The following is a 14,423-nucleotide window of genomic DNA, read 5'->3' on the forward strand; positions in this document are numbered from 1 at the left end:
CCCATTATTCCAGTCCATTGAGATCTTTTTGGATGAAAGATGAACCAGTAGTGTGAAGTGGCTGCTGAATAAGTAAATGCTGCTTGGTTGCATTACTAGGAGTGCAGTGTATAGATTAGGGGAGGTGATGGTCCCACTCTGCTTCCTCCTGGTCAGAGAGTATGTCTGGAGCTTTTCAGCTATCTGGTTCTGGGTATCTTATTTAAGGACACTGACAAACTAGAGTATATTAATTGAGAAAAATGGTGAAGGATTGGGGAAAGAGATTAAAGATACAGGGAATATTTAATGCTGAGACGATAAGTGAGGGACAGACGGGCAGAATAGCTGTATTAAGAAATGACATGCCACTCTGTATGACCTTTATAATTTTTCTATAAGTCTGAAAAACTATTCTAAGATGAAAAGGTTTTTTGTTTAAGTTTTTTGCTGAGGAAGATTTGCCCTGAGCTGACATCTGTGCCAGTCTTCCTCTGTTTTGTATGTGGGTCACCACCACAGCAAGGCTGCTGAGTGGAATGGGTCTGCACCTGGGATCCAAACCCACAAACCTGGGACACTGAAGGAGAGCATACTGAACTTAACCATTATGCACGGGGCTGGCTTCCTGCAAACTTTATTTTTAAAATACTGGTGGGCCTTCATTCAGTACAAGACAAATTCAGTTTATTTTAAGTGGCTCCAGAAGCAGAAAAAGGACCAACAGGTGCAATTTAAAAGTAATACATTTTAACTTCACATGAGAAAAAATTGTCTGTTGTATACTGTTGTATACTGAACGACTTCCTCGAAAGGCAGTGAGCACCTTGTCCCTGGAGGAATTCAAGCAAAGGCTTGAATTCAGGGTGATGGGAAGGGGCCTTATACATGGGATAGAAGTTTGAATTGGCATCAGAGGCTCCACAAGATCTTTTCCAAAGTCAAGATGCTAGGAGTCGGGGCTGGCCCAGTGGCTGAGTGGTTAAGTTCGCACGCTCTGCTTCAGTGGCCCAGGGTTTCTCCAGTTCGGATCCTGGGTGCGGACATGGCACCACTCATCAGGCCATGCTGAGGCAGCGTCCCACATGCCACAACTGGAAGGACCCACAACTAAAAAATACACAACTATGTACCGGGGGGGCTTTGGGAGAAAAAGGAAAAAAATTAAATCTTTAAAAAGAAAAAAAGATGCTAGGAGTCTATGAATTGGTGTCCTTGGGGTGTGAACAGAATAGCAGTCAGAGTCGAAGGGGTTCGAGCAGCCTGAAGCAGGTCCAGGCTGAGGCAGAAAAGGCAGAGCCAGCCAGGTGGATGGGGCTGACACCCCCCTCTCTCTCTGCAGCACGAGTACCTGCTGAAGCTGAAGGTCATGTACACCGTGGGCTACAGCTCCTCCCTGGTGATGCTCCTGGCCGCCCTCAGCATCCTCTGTGCTTTCCGGTGAGAACACGCTGCCGCCTCTCCATCCCCCCACCTTCCCCAGGAAGAGACTTTAGGTCTCTTTTAATTGCTCAGGCCAGAGAGGAAGGTCTGGGTGGGCCACTTTGTCACCTCTTGATCTAAAGCTTACCTGTGGCAAAACATTGAAGTTCCCATGACCGCATTCATCCTTTTATCCATTCAACATTTACTGAGCATTACTAAGAACTTACTGCACCAATTGCTTTAACATGTATTATTTCTAATTTCCACACAATGCTATGAGATAGGTATCATATTTTTTTAATGGGCATATTTTTTCGGGTGTATTAACCAGACTCTTGGTTTCAAGAAACAGAACTCTACCTTAAAACGGCTTAAGAAAAACAAAGGTGACTTGAACCACATAATTGACAAGTTCAGGGACATCTGGCTTCAGGCATGGCTGGATCTAGGCGTTCAAAGGTATTAGCAGAACTAGTTCTGTCTCCCTCCATTTCTCCACACTGTGCTGGCCTCATCCACAGGCAAGCTTTCTGCAGGGGTGGCAGACACAACCACCAGCAACTGCAGGGGTACATTCTACCAGCTCAGCAACACCGGGGCAAAGAGGGCCTCTTCCCCATTGTTGCAATGGAAATCCTGGGGGACTTCTTATAGGCCCAGCTTGGGTCACACGCCCAACCCTGAGCCAGGCATGCAGCCAGCGATGAGGTGCTCTGATTGGTTGGGTCTGAGGGTCGGAGGGTGGAATGGCACCAGAGCTGGAATGGTTCCCCATAAGAAAGACTGGTTCTGATACCAGAAGATGGGGAACAAGTAACAGACTTCTGACCCCTGCAGCAGAGCAGGAAATCCAGGCTCTGGGAGGTGAAAGGCTTGCTCAAGGTGTGAAGCTGATACATGGCAGAGCTTGGGTCTGATTTCTCCCCGCAGCCTGTGTTCTTTCTATGCCACTCACCGCCCCCCTCCCCCCCGCCCCCCCCCCCCCCCCGCCCCCCCCCGGCCCTCTCCGGCTGCCTGCCTCCTGCACTGCTCACTCTTCTAAACAATGCTGGGAGTGCGATGGGGGAAGGTCAGGGCAGAACACACGTTGCATCTATAGCCCCAGCTTTTTTTAATTGCAGTATGAGACAGAGTATACTGGGCATCTGGGACCTGGGCTCTCCTTCAGGGTCTGCTCACAGAGCTACAGGGAGCTGTGTGACCTGGAAAGAGCGGGCCCTGGGTTCCCCCGTGCACTGCAGGAGGAGCGGGCCTGGCGGAGCCCCAGCCTCCCCTGGCCCCGGCCTAATGGCCCTGCCTTCTCTCCCCCAGGCGGCTCCACTGCACCCGCAACTACATCCACATGCACCTGTTTGTGTCCTTCATCCTGCGCGCCTTGTCCAACTTCATCAAGGATGCCGTGCTCTTCTCCTCGGACGACGTCACACACTGCGATGCCCACAAGGTAACATGCCTGCGTGCCCCAGGGTGTGGCTGGGCCTGCCTGCCTTCCCCAGCCTGACTTTGGAAAGGTGGCAGCCTGATTGTCCTTCCCCTGAGTCTGTACTAAGGCTGCACTTAATGCCTAGGGTGAAGGGGCAGCGCTGGTGCTGGCCAGGAGGTTCAGGGAGAGTCCCATGTCCCCGCAGGCACACTCTGGGTCACATGCGAGAGTGGTTTGTCGGAAAGCCCATGGGGGCTGCCATTCAGCTCCCAGTGTCCTGGAGCGGATTCACTGCTCTGGGAACTAGATGTGTAGCAAGACTCCTCTTATCCTACTCCTGCTGCGTCCCAGCTGTAGTCGGATGGCCAGGTCTAGGGAGGGTTGGGGTTGGTAGCAAAAAGAAAAGGGTGAGCGTATGCCTGTGAGTCTGCAGTAAAACAATCAGATTTTGTTAAAGCCAACCCTCTTCCTCCTCCTGGATTCTCAGATGAGTCTTAATTCATTGCACTATCACCCCGAGTGTCAACTGGAAATCCCTTTTGCTGGACATAATGGGAAACTGCATGTCAGTGGCTTAAACAGATGGGATTTTTCCCTCATAAGCAGTCGACACACGGGCAATCCAGAGGTGGCACAGTGGCTCCACGATGCCATGGTGAACACAGTCATTTTCCCTCTTTCTGCTCTGCCATCCTTGATCCCACGCTTTATATCACACGTTTGCAATATGGCTGCTGCAACCCCAGGCCTCACCTCCCTGTTCCAGACAAGAAGGAGTAAAGTCAAAGTTAAATAGTTTTTTCTGTTTGGGAGGCTTTGCCTTTTCGTTTGGGAAAGAACCCCCTCCCCGAGACTCCTATCTTACCTCTCACTGGCTAGAACTGTGTCATGTGACCACACCTAACTGCAAAAGAAGCTGGGAGATTGAGTTTTTACTATCATCGTCACGGCAGAGCAAGCAAGGGATAAAGGGACTGGACATTGAGATTCATTCAGTCAACCAGCCTGCCACTTCCCACCACTCACGTCTCTAATTCCTTATAGATGCGTTAACTTTATATTGGTTACAGTTTTGTGTGTGTGTGTGTGGGTGTGTGTGTTCTCTGACTCAAGCTGAGCGGTCCCTCAATAAGGGCCCAGGTCTCTCAGGGAGATTTCCAGGATGAAATAAGAGCCAGAGACTGGGAGTCAGGAGGTAAAATTCAGGCCCCACCCCATCACCGACCAGCCGTGGAGAAATCCAGCAGAGCCCGGCAGGAACCTTCTCGGCTTCCTCCGAACATCAGACTCAGAGCCAACCACAGGCCGTGCATGGTATCAGAGCCTCTGGAAGGCCACAGGGCAGCACTGGGCACTCCTCTTGCATGGAAGTGTCCTTGCGGCTCTCCACGCAGAAGTCCTCGGGCCGTCCGGGGGTCCTCTCTCCAGGGGAAAGCTCAGTGAAGGGAAGGAGGCCCTCATGGCGCTGGTATGGGAGCTGTACTGGCTTCTGTGACGCGTATTGACCATTTTGACTGAGCCTGCTGGCTGCGGACTTCCACTCCCTGGGGAACTCTGTGGGTCTGGTCCTCTGGGAGCAGAAGGTCACAGGGGATGGCCATGAGCCCAGAGGCTGGCTCTGCGGCCTGACCCCTGACCCGTACAAGCTTCGTGCCCCACAAACCCACAGGCCTAGTTTCCAGGGATCCCTACAAGGGACGTGGCTGTTATAAGAGCCACTGATCAGGAAAGGCCAACACCGTGGCATCCCCGTCAGGTATTCAGAGTCTCCAGTCCAGATGCAGTGTACTGGCCTGGGGCCATTTTTACTGCAATCAATATCATCTGCTAACGTAGTTGGCGCGTCCCTTCTTCATCTGTTTCCAGGAAACTGACCTTGGAAAGCATTTTGTTAACCCTTTGCTCAGAAATCCCTTTTCCTCTCTAGGCCTCAGATCCCTCATCTGAAAAATGAGGAAGTTGGGAGTTGGGCCATATCTGACCCAGTTTTACATCTGGCAGCCAGTTCCAGAATTTTATGCAGTTCCTGCTTGTGTGACGCCCATTGACCATCTTGACCGAGCCTGCTGGCTGCGGACTTCCACTCCCTAAGGAACTCTGTGGGCCTGGTCCTCTGAGAGCAGAAGGCCGCAGGGGATGGCCATGAGCCCCAGAGGCTGACTCTGTGGCCTGGCCCCTGACCCGTCCCACAGCCTGTCCCTTCCTTTGGGCCTGGGCACCAGAGGGAAACCGACAGTCGCCAGCCTGGACCTCAGCCGCCTCTCCCTGTCCAGGTGGGCTGCAAGCTGGTCATGGTCTTCTTCCAGTACTGCATCCTGGCCAACTACGCCTGGCTGCTGGTGGAAGGTCTCTACCTCCACACGCTCCTCGTCGTCTCCTTCTTCTCAGAAAGGAAGTGCCTCCAGGGTTTCATCGCGCTCGGATGGGGTATGTTTCTGCATGGGGACAGTGGCCGTGTGTCTGTGGGAAAGGGTGCTGAGTCAGGAGGATCCGGCTTCTCGTTCCAGCCCCACACTTCGTTAGTTAACTTGTGCAATCTTAGACAAGTTGCTTGATGTTTAACCCTCGGGCCTCAGTTTATTTATCTGTCAAATGGGAAATAATAGCTAAAATTTAGCCCCAATTCCTAGCATCCAAAGCCTTGTACAATTTGATACCACCCAACACTTGCTGCCTCATCTTCCTTAGACGTCCCATTCATATGTCCTTGTTCCTTCTTCCTTTCTGTGGCAGTCAGGTGCTTTTGACCATAGGTATTAGAAAATCTGGCTTAGATAGGTTTTAAACATAAAAGAAATTAATTGGCTCATATAACTGAAAAGTCCAGGGATCACCAACTTCAGGTGAGGCTGAATCCAGCAGCTCAAGAACATTTCTTTCTGTCTTTCTACTGTGCCTCTGTAACATCAGCTTTCCTTTTAGACCGGTGCTCCCAGTGTAACTGCTGGCGGCTTCTGGGCTACTGACTTCCTTGTTACATCTAATGAGAGGAAGAAGGGGGCTATGTCCCAGCATGCCCAGCAAATATTCTGAGGTCACTCTGATGGGAGCAGCTTGAGTCTCATACATACCCGTGAACCAATCACAGGGGCCTGAGGGAATGGAAGACACTGACTTAAGCTACTCAAACCATGTGACTTCCCAAAGGAAATTCAGGATTCAATTTCTAGGAAGGAGGAAATGGTAGCAAGACAGCCAACTGCAGGCCCCGTTACCTCTCTCCCCCTTTCCTTTCTGGGTCGATGCAGATGACAGCAACTCTCATTTCTTGGATGCTTACTTTGTGCCAGGCATTGAACTCAGCACTTTCCATGGACTATTTTTAATCACCACAATAACTCCAAGAGGCCTCTCAGAGAAACCTCGGCTCAGAGATGTGACATAACATGCTCAGGTCTCCTGTAGACAAGATCAGACCCAGGATTCAGACCAAGGCCTGTCTATTTCCAAAACCTCTTAACTTTTACTCTTCTATTAACAAACATCCATCCATACATGCATCCCTTCATCCATCCACCCTCCTGTCCACCCACCCATCCATCCATCCATCCATCCATCCATCCAACCATCCATCCATCCATCCATCCATCCACCTATCCACTCGTCCATCCATCCATCCATCCAACCATCCATCCATTCCATCCATTCATCCATTGCTCATTTGATAAACATATGTGAGTTACCCACTGGGCTCTAGACAGACAGCCAGGTTCCTGTGAGTGACTCACAAGCTTAAAAGGATAGTCATGTGTATCTGCCATTTGCTCCCTTTGGTTTCTTCTTGGTGCCTTTGATTAAGAAGTGCCCCTGCCAGGAATGCCGTCCGCTGTCTTTTCTGCTTGTCTAAATCCTTACTTGCAAGGGCCCTGTCTCCTCATCAGGGAAGTCACCTGAGCTGGCAGAGCTCCCTGCACCCTCCTGCTTCTGAACTTTGGCAGCCTGATTAACACATGACCCTTGGCCAGCGGGCGCTGTAGGGCTCTGCTGATCTCTGGATTTCTGCATAGGCCAGTGGTCCCAGAGCGCCTGGGCACCAGGGGCCCGCCTTATGCAGCTGACTCCGCAAAAAAATTCCCCGGTTTGGAGCCCAACTCACTGAGCCTTGAATCCCAGATCTGCCAAGATTTCATCATCTGAACACGGACAGTTTCGTCATCTCTAATATCAGGATCATCATTTATTCGATGTTCTTTGTGCTCAGAAGGGCTTAGAGAGATTACAAAAAAAAAAAACAAAACAAAAACAGTTCCATCACTCAAAGGGTTTGTAGTTTGGTGGGGAGACAAAATTGCACTGTGATACGCTCTCTGTCACAGGTGTTTGGCAGGTTTGAATGAGATACTGAGAGCCTTCCTTTCGTCCTCAAGTATTTATTGAGCAGCTACTATACTCCAGGTCCTGGAGGCAGAGCCGCCCGTAGAACGGCAGTGGTTCCTTCCCTCTCGGCCTCTCTGCCTGCGCAGCCCCAAGGAGACGGTGAAGGCTCAGAAGGTCTGAAGCGGCCTTTCTCTTGCAGAAGCAGTGACCCCCCTCAATTTTTACTCAACTCATTTCCCCAGAGATAGGTTGCTTAAATGAGTACATGCTACCTGTAAAACTTTGCAAAGCAAAAAAAACGTTTTTTAAGTAGAAAAAAATTACCCTAGTCCCATCTAGTGAACATTTTCTAGGCTTTCCTTCCAGAATTTTTTTCCTGCTCACAGTTTTCCCCACAGTGTGGTCATTCTGTCTGTAGAATTTTGAATCTTGCTTCTTTCCATTAACACATAAGCTTGTTCTGTATTCTTTCAACCTTCCATAAACATTTTTAACTACTCAATGGATGTATATTTTTTTTTTGAAGATTGGTCCTGAGCTAACATCTGTTGCTAATCTTTCTCTTTTTTTTTTTTCTCCCCAAAGCCCCAGTACATAGCTGTATATCCTAGTTGTAAGCACTTCTATGTGGGATGCCACCACAGCATGGCCTGATGAGCGGTGTGTAGGTCCGTACCCAGGATCCAAACTGGCAAACCCCCGGCTGCCAAAGAGGAGTGTACAAACTTAACCACTACGCCACCAGGCCGGCCCCTCTGTGGATGTATTTAATCAAACACCTATTATTTGGACATTTAGGTTGTTTCTAATTTTTCACTATTATAAATAACACAGTGATGAATATTTTATGGACAAAGCTTATTCCATGTGTAATATGGAATCCTAGAGTTGGGATCACTGAGTCCAAAGGAGAGAATGCTTTTAAGGTTTTTAATACTTGTCGAGGCTTTTAGTTTTTCAAGGTGACTGGGGTGTCAGTTTGTGCCCAGAAAAGAGTGATACTTCTGGCTTTTCTGGGGATGAACCAAACTCCTACTTACTGAGTGAACTTCAATTGGTGGTTCTCCAGCTGGAGCCAGCTTCAGAGTCACATGAGGGCGTGTCAACCCCAGCTGGGTGGCCCCACCCTGAGTCTCTGAGCCCCTGGGCCAGGAGTGGGGCCTGTGACTCTGCCTTTCTAACAAGGCCCCAAGGGACCTGGATACGCTGGTCCAGGGACCACACTGGGTACCCTTGTTTTGTCCACAGCAAATTATCCCAGAGCCTGAGATTGTCTGCCAATAATTTATTTAACACAGCTTCACTGTGCGAATTATAATTTGTAGTAATAATACAGGCACACCTCGTTTTATTGTGCTTCATTTTTATTGCACTCTGCTGATGCTGTGTTTTTTACAAATTGAAGGTTTGTGGCAACCCTGCATCAAATAAATATGTCGGCGCCATTTTTCCAACGGCATTTGCTCACTTCATGTCTCTGTGTCACATTTTGGTAATTTTCACAATATTTCAAACTTTTGCATTATTATTTTTTAATTTATTTTTGCATTATTTTGCATATTGGTGATCTATGATCAGTGATCTTTGATGTTACTATTGTCATTGTTTTGGGGCACCACCAACTGTGCCCGTATAAAACAGCGAACTTAGTCTATAAATGTTGTATGTGTTCTGACTGCTCCAACCAACCAGCCATTCCTCCATCTCTCTCCCCCTCCCCAGGCTTCCCTATTCCCTGAGACACAACAGTATTGAAATTAGGTCGATTAATAACCCTACCATGGCCTCTAATTGTTCAAGTGAAAGGAAAAGTCACGTCTCTCACTTTAAATCAAAAGCTAGGAATGATTAAGCTTAGTGAGGAAGGCGTGTCCAAAGCTGAGATGTGCCAAAAGCTAGGCCTCTTGTGCCAAACAGTTAGCCAAGTTGTGAATGCAAAGGAAAAGTTCTTGAAGGAAATTAAAGGTGCTACTCCTGTGAACACATGAATGATAAGAAAGCAAAACAGCCCTAATGCTGATATGGAGAAAGTTTTAGTGGTTTGGATAGAAGATCAAACCAGCCACAGCACTCCCTTAAGCCAAAGCCTAATCCAGAGCAAGGCCCTCACTCTCTTCAATTCTGTGAAGGCTGAGAGTGGGGAGGAAGCTGCAGAAGAAAAGTCTGAAGCAGCAGATTTTGGCTCATGAGATTTAAGGAAAGAAGCCATCTCCATAACATGAAAGTGCAAGGAGGGTCCAGCCCCGTGGTCAAGCAGTTAAGTTCGTATGCTCCACTTCGGCGGCCCAGGGTTTCACCGGTTTGGATCCTGGGCGTGGACATGGCACTGCTCATCAGGCCATGCTGAGGCGGCGTCCCACATAGCACAACCAGAGACACTCACAACTAGAATATACAACTATGTACTGGGGGTGCTTTGGGGAAAAGAAGAAGAAGGGAAAAAAAAGAAGATTGGCAACAGTTGTTAGCTCAGGTGCGAATCTTTAAAACAAACAAACAAACAAACAAACTACAAGGGGAACCAGCAAGTGCTGATGTAGAAACTGCATCAAGTTCTCCAGGAGATCTGGCTAAGGTAATTCATGAAGGTGGGTACACCAAACAATAGATCTTTAATGTAGATGAAACAGCCTCATATTGGAAGAAGATGCCATCCGGGACTTTCACAGCCAGAGAGGAGAAGTCAGGTCAGTGCCTGGCTTCAAAGCTTCAAAGGACAGGCTCCCTCTCTTGCTGGGGGCTAATGTGGCTGGTGACTTTAAGTTGATGCCAGTGCTCATTTACTATTCTGAAAATCCTAGGGCCCTTAAGAATTATGCCAAATCTACTCTGCCTGTGCTCTATAAAGGGAAAAACAAAGCCTGGATGACAGCACATCTGTTTACAACATGGTTTAAGCCCAGTGTTGAGACCTACTGCTCAGAAAAAAGATTCCTTTCAAAATATTACTGCTCATTGAGAATGCACCTGGTCACCCCAGAGCTCTGATGGAGATGTACAGTGAGATGAATGTTGTTTTCATGCCCGCTAACACAACATCCGTTCTGCAGCCCAGGGATCAAGGAGTAATTTCAACTTTAAGTCTTATCATTTAAGAAATCCATTCCGTAAGGCTATCGCTGCCATAGATACTGATTCCTCTGATGGATCTGGGCAAAGTAAGTTGAAAACCTCTGGAAAGGATTCACCATTCTAGATGCCATTAGAAACATTCGTGGTTCATGGGAAGACGTCAGGATATGAACATTAGCAGGAGTTTAGAAGAAGTTGATGCCAACCCTCAGGGACAACTTTGAAGGGTTTAAGACTTCAGTGGAGGAAGTGACTGTGGATGTGGTGGAAATATAGCAAGAGCACTAGAATGAGAAGTGGAGGCTGAAGATGTGAGCGAATTGCTGCAATCTCATGAAAAAGCTTTAATGGAGGAGGAGTTGCTTCCAATGGATGAGCCAAGAGAGGGCTTCCCTGAGATGGAATCTACTCCTGGTGAAGAAGCTGTGAAGACTGTTGAAAGGACAACACAGATTTAGAATATGACATCAACTCAGTTGATAAAGCAGCAGCCGGGTTTGAGAGGGTTGACTCCAATTTTGAAAGCAGCTCTACGGTGGGTAAAATGCAATCGAACAGCATTGCACGCTGCAGAGAAATCATTCGTGAAAGGAAGAGTCAATCGATGTGGCAAACTTCATTGTTGTCTTAAGAAATTGCCACAGCCACCCCAGCCTTCGGCAGCCACCACCCTGACCAGTCAGCTGCCATCAACATTGAGGGAAGACCATCCACCAGCAAAAAGATTACGACTCACTGAAGGTCAGAAGACGGCTAGCATTTTTTTAGCAATAAAGCATTTTTTAATTATGGTATGTATGTACACTATTTTTTTGGACGTAATACTATTCCACACTTAACAGACCACAGTATAGTATAAACATAACTTTTATATGCATGGAAACCAAAAAATTTGTGTGACTCATTTTATTGTGATATTCACTTTATTGTGGTCTGGAACCGAACCCGTAATCTCTCTGAGGTGTGCCTGTCCTCCACAAGCCAATAGTATACAGGATGATAAACCAATAAAGAAATGACATACTCCAAACCAATGATGGGTCAATCACACTATTGTTCCAGGCGAAAGGGAGATGGCAGAAATAAAGTCTAAATTTAGGTGGGGTGTACCTTTCTACAAGTTGGTTCTCAGAAGAGTCGGCTCAGCCAACCAAGAGCTGCGTCCGCGTGAAGCAAGAGTCCGTTTTGCAAGAGAAGGTTGCTAGGCAATGAAGGCGCTGGTGTTGGTGGGCAAGACTGTCTCCTTCATGGGCAGCTGCATGCTTTTCACCACTGTGGCAAAGAGTCACCTTGCCCAGGCAGGAGCTAATGTCCCAAGGTCTTCAGAGAGCCATTTAGATCAGCAGAGGGGAGCCTTGCCCACTGAACACTCTCGGTGAGTGCTCACAAACTCTTGGTATTTAAAGTCTAATTGTCCCCTAGCCATAGCTGCTGCTCCCCCGTTCTTACCTACCAGCCCCCAGCGGTGCCCTTCAGCAGCCAGCTACTGAGTGCTTACGGACAAGAACAGGCATTGATGACCACATCCTGCTTGGATCCAAACAACTTCGCTCTTGTCATGAACAAGTGGGTTTGAAATCATATCAAACCAATACGCAACAACTCTGACTAAAGCTATTACCTGTTTTCCCACTTTCACACCAGCTCTGCATTAAAGACGGAAGACAGTGAACAGGCGGCCCTCAATATCCTTGTTCTTTGCCCAAAGCACCCAAAATTGAGGCAGGCATTTTTTTTAAAACTTACTATTTTTGTTAAAGTCATATACTACTTGGTTTAAAGAATTAAATAGGACTACAAGGCTTATAATGAAAAGCAACCAGCCTGCTGCTCCCCAGAGTTAACGCCCTTCACCTGTTCAGCTGACACCCCCTAATCTGTACTCTCATGTTTCTAAACAATAGCCTACTATTTCTTGATCTGTCCCTCGTAGGCATTGTTTACTCTTTCTGATGGAAGATAAGGGTGTACAATTTTTCATCCACCACCTCCCTCCTCCATTAGAGTTTTTCAGAGTTTTGGGTTAAATCATATTCAATGTAGAGGCCAGCCCAGTGGCATAGTGGTTTAGTTCGCACACTCTACTTTGGCAGCCTGAGGTTCACAGGTTTGGATCCCGGGTGCAGACCTATGCACGGCTCATCAAGCTGTGCTGTGGTGGCATCCTGCATACAAAATAGAGGAAGATTGGCACAGATGTTAGCCCAGGGCCAATCTTCCTCACCAAAAAAAAAAAAAAGAAATCATATTCAATGTATACCTCATCATGTCTATGTAAATATTGTTTACTGCTGAGCCAAGTGATGTACAATGATTAGATTTCCAATATTTTACTTTTTATTTTTCATGGAGTCATTTTTACTTATTTGCTGGGGTTTTTTCTTTTTATTTTTTTAAATTTTTTTTTGAGGAAGATTAGTCCTGAGCTAACATCTGCTGCCAATCCTCCTCTTTTCACTGAGGAAGACTGGCTGTGAGCTAACATCCGTGCCCATCTTCCTCTGGTTTATATGTGGGACGCCTACCACAGCATGGCCTGCCAAGCACTGCCATGTGTGCACCCGGGATCCGAACCGGCGAACCCCAGGCCATCCGAGCGGAACGTGCGAACTTAACTGCTCTGCCACCAAGCCGGCTCCTTTTCTTATTTGTTTATATTGCTGTCATTAGTTCTCCCAAATTCTCCAACAGAACTGGAAAATCTCCGAATGCTATTTTCCAAATCATCTGTTAGTTCCTAGTTGTTCGGTTTTTTCCCGCTGTATTAGTGTCCCAGGGCCGCCATAAGAAATTGCCACAAACTTGGGGGCTTAACGCGACAGAAATTTATTCTCTTGCGGTTCTGGAGGCCAGGAGTTGAAAATCAAGATTTTGGCAGCGTTGGTTCCTTCTGGGGGCTCTGAGAAACAACCTGTTCCGTGCCTCTCTTTTAGCTCCTGGTGGTTCCTGGCAACCCTTGGTGTCTTTGGCTTGTAGCTGCATCACTCCAATTTCTGCCTCCCTCTTTGCACGACTTTCTTCCCTCTGTGTCTCCTCTCTTTCTCTCTCTCTGTGTCTCTCATGGCTTTCTTATAAGGATGCCAGTCTGGGCCAGCCCAGGTGGCCTAGTGGTTAAGTTTGGCACTCTTCAGTGACCTGTGTTTGGTTCCTGGTCACAGATCTGCACCACTCGTCTATCAGTGGCCATGCTGTAGCAGCAGCTCACATACAAAAAGAGGAAGACTGGCAATGGATGTTAGCTCAGAGCAAATTTTCCTCTGCACAAAAAAAAAAAAGGATGTCCATCATATTGGATTACGGTCCCAATATGACAGGCATCCTCACAAGTATGACCTCATCTTAACTAATTATATCTGCAAAGATCCTATTTCCAATAAGGTCACATTCTAAGGTTCTGGGTTGATATAAATTTTGGGGGGATAGTATTCAACCTAATATAGCCACTAATGTTCTTTCTGGAATCTTCTGCACTCCTCTATGTGGGCTGGTTGTTCTCCAGACTTGCTCAACTCCCGTAACCCTCATACTGAGAATTTCCTTCGTTTTCCTCCACATAAAGCTGTTGCTTTATTTCTTGTCTCTCTTTCTTTGGTTTACTCTCTAGTTGTGCTAGGGCACACCCTCCAGTATCTGTTTAACAAAGAGTGCACAGAAGGTACCTTTTTTTGCATTGCATGTCTGAAAATATCTTTGTTCAACTTTCACACCTAACTTGTAGTTTGGCTGGGCATGGAAATTAGGTTGAAAAAAATAATTTTCCCCCAGAACTTTGAAGGCCTTCTGTTTTGGTATCTGGTGTTATGGGATGTGCCATGTCATTCTGTTTCCCCCGCCTTTTTACTCGTCTCTCTATATAAGCTGCAGGATCTCTCTGTGCCTGTGTTTTGAAACGTCACAGGGATGTGCCCCCATGCAAGTCTGTTTTCATCCTTTTTACCGGCATCTGGTGGCCCTTTCATCTGGAAACTCACATCCTTCATTTCCCGGACGTGTTCTTACATTATCTATCTGATCATTTCTTTCCTTCTGGCTTTTATCTTCTCTTTCTGAAACTTTTAATCAGATGGTGCATGTCCTGGAATTGACCTCTAATTTTCTCATTATTTTCCTGCTATTTTTCATTCCACTCTTTGTGTTCTGCTGTCTGGCCTTTCTCTCTTCCTGGTCTTTATCTTCCAGCCCATCTATGGAATTTTTTTATCTGATT

The 14,423-nt window shown here is 47.2% G+C and overlaps 1 protein-coding gene across 9 annotated transcripts in view; it reads left to right on the plus strand.

The window, feature by feature from the left end:
• SCTR (secretin receptor) overlaps nucleotides 1–14,423 on the plus strand; it is an 89,244-nt gene that overhangs the window by 60,156 nt on the left and 14,665 nt on the right. For all 9 annotated transcript variants that reach the window (XM_070240692.1, XM_070240693.1, XM_070240694.1 and 6 more), the window contains exons 5-7: nucleotides 1,322–1,419; nucleotides 2,716–2,848; nucleotides 5,101–5,254. In XM_070240692.1, the coding sequence (XP_070096793.1) occupies nucleotides 1,322–1,419; nucleotides 2,716–2,848; nucleotides 5,101–5,254 (385 nt within the window). The remainder of the gene's footprint in view (nucleotides 1–1,321; nucleotides 1,420–2,715; nucleotides 2,849–5,100; nucleotides 5,255–14,423) is intronic.

Source organism: Equus caballus, chromosome 18 (assembly GCF_041296265.1).
Source record: "Equus caballus isolate H_3958 breed thoroughbred chromosome 18, TB-T2T, whole genome shotgun sequence".
NCBI lineage: Eukaryota > Metazoa > Chordata > Mammalia > Perissodactyla > Equidae > Equus > Equus caballus.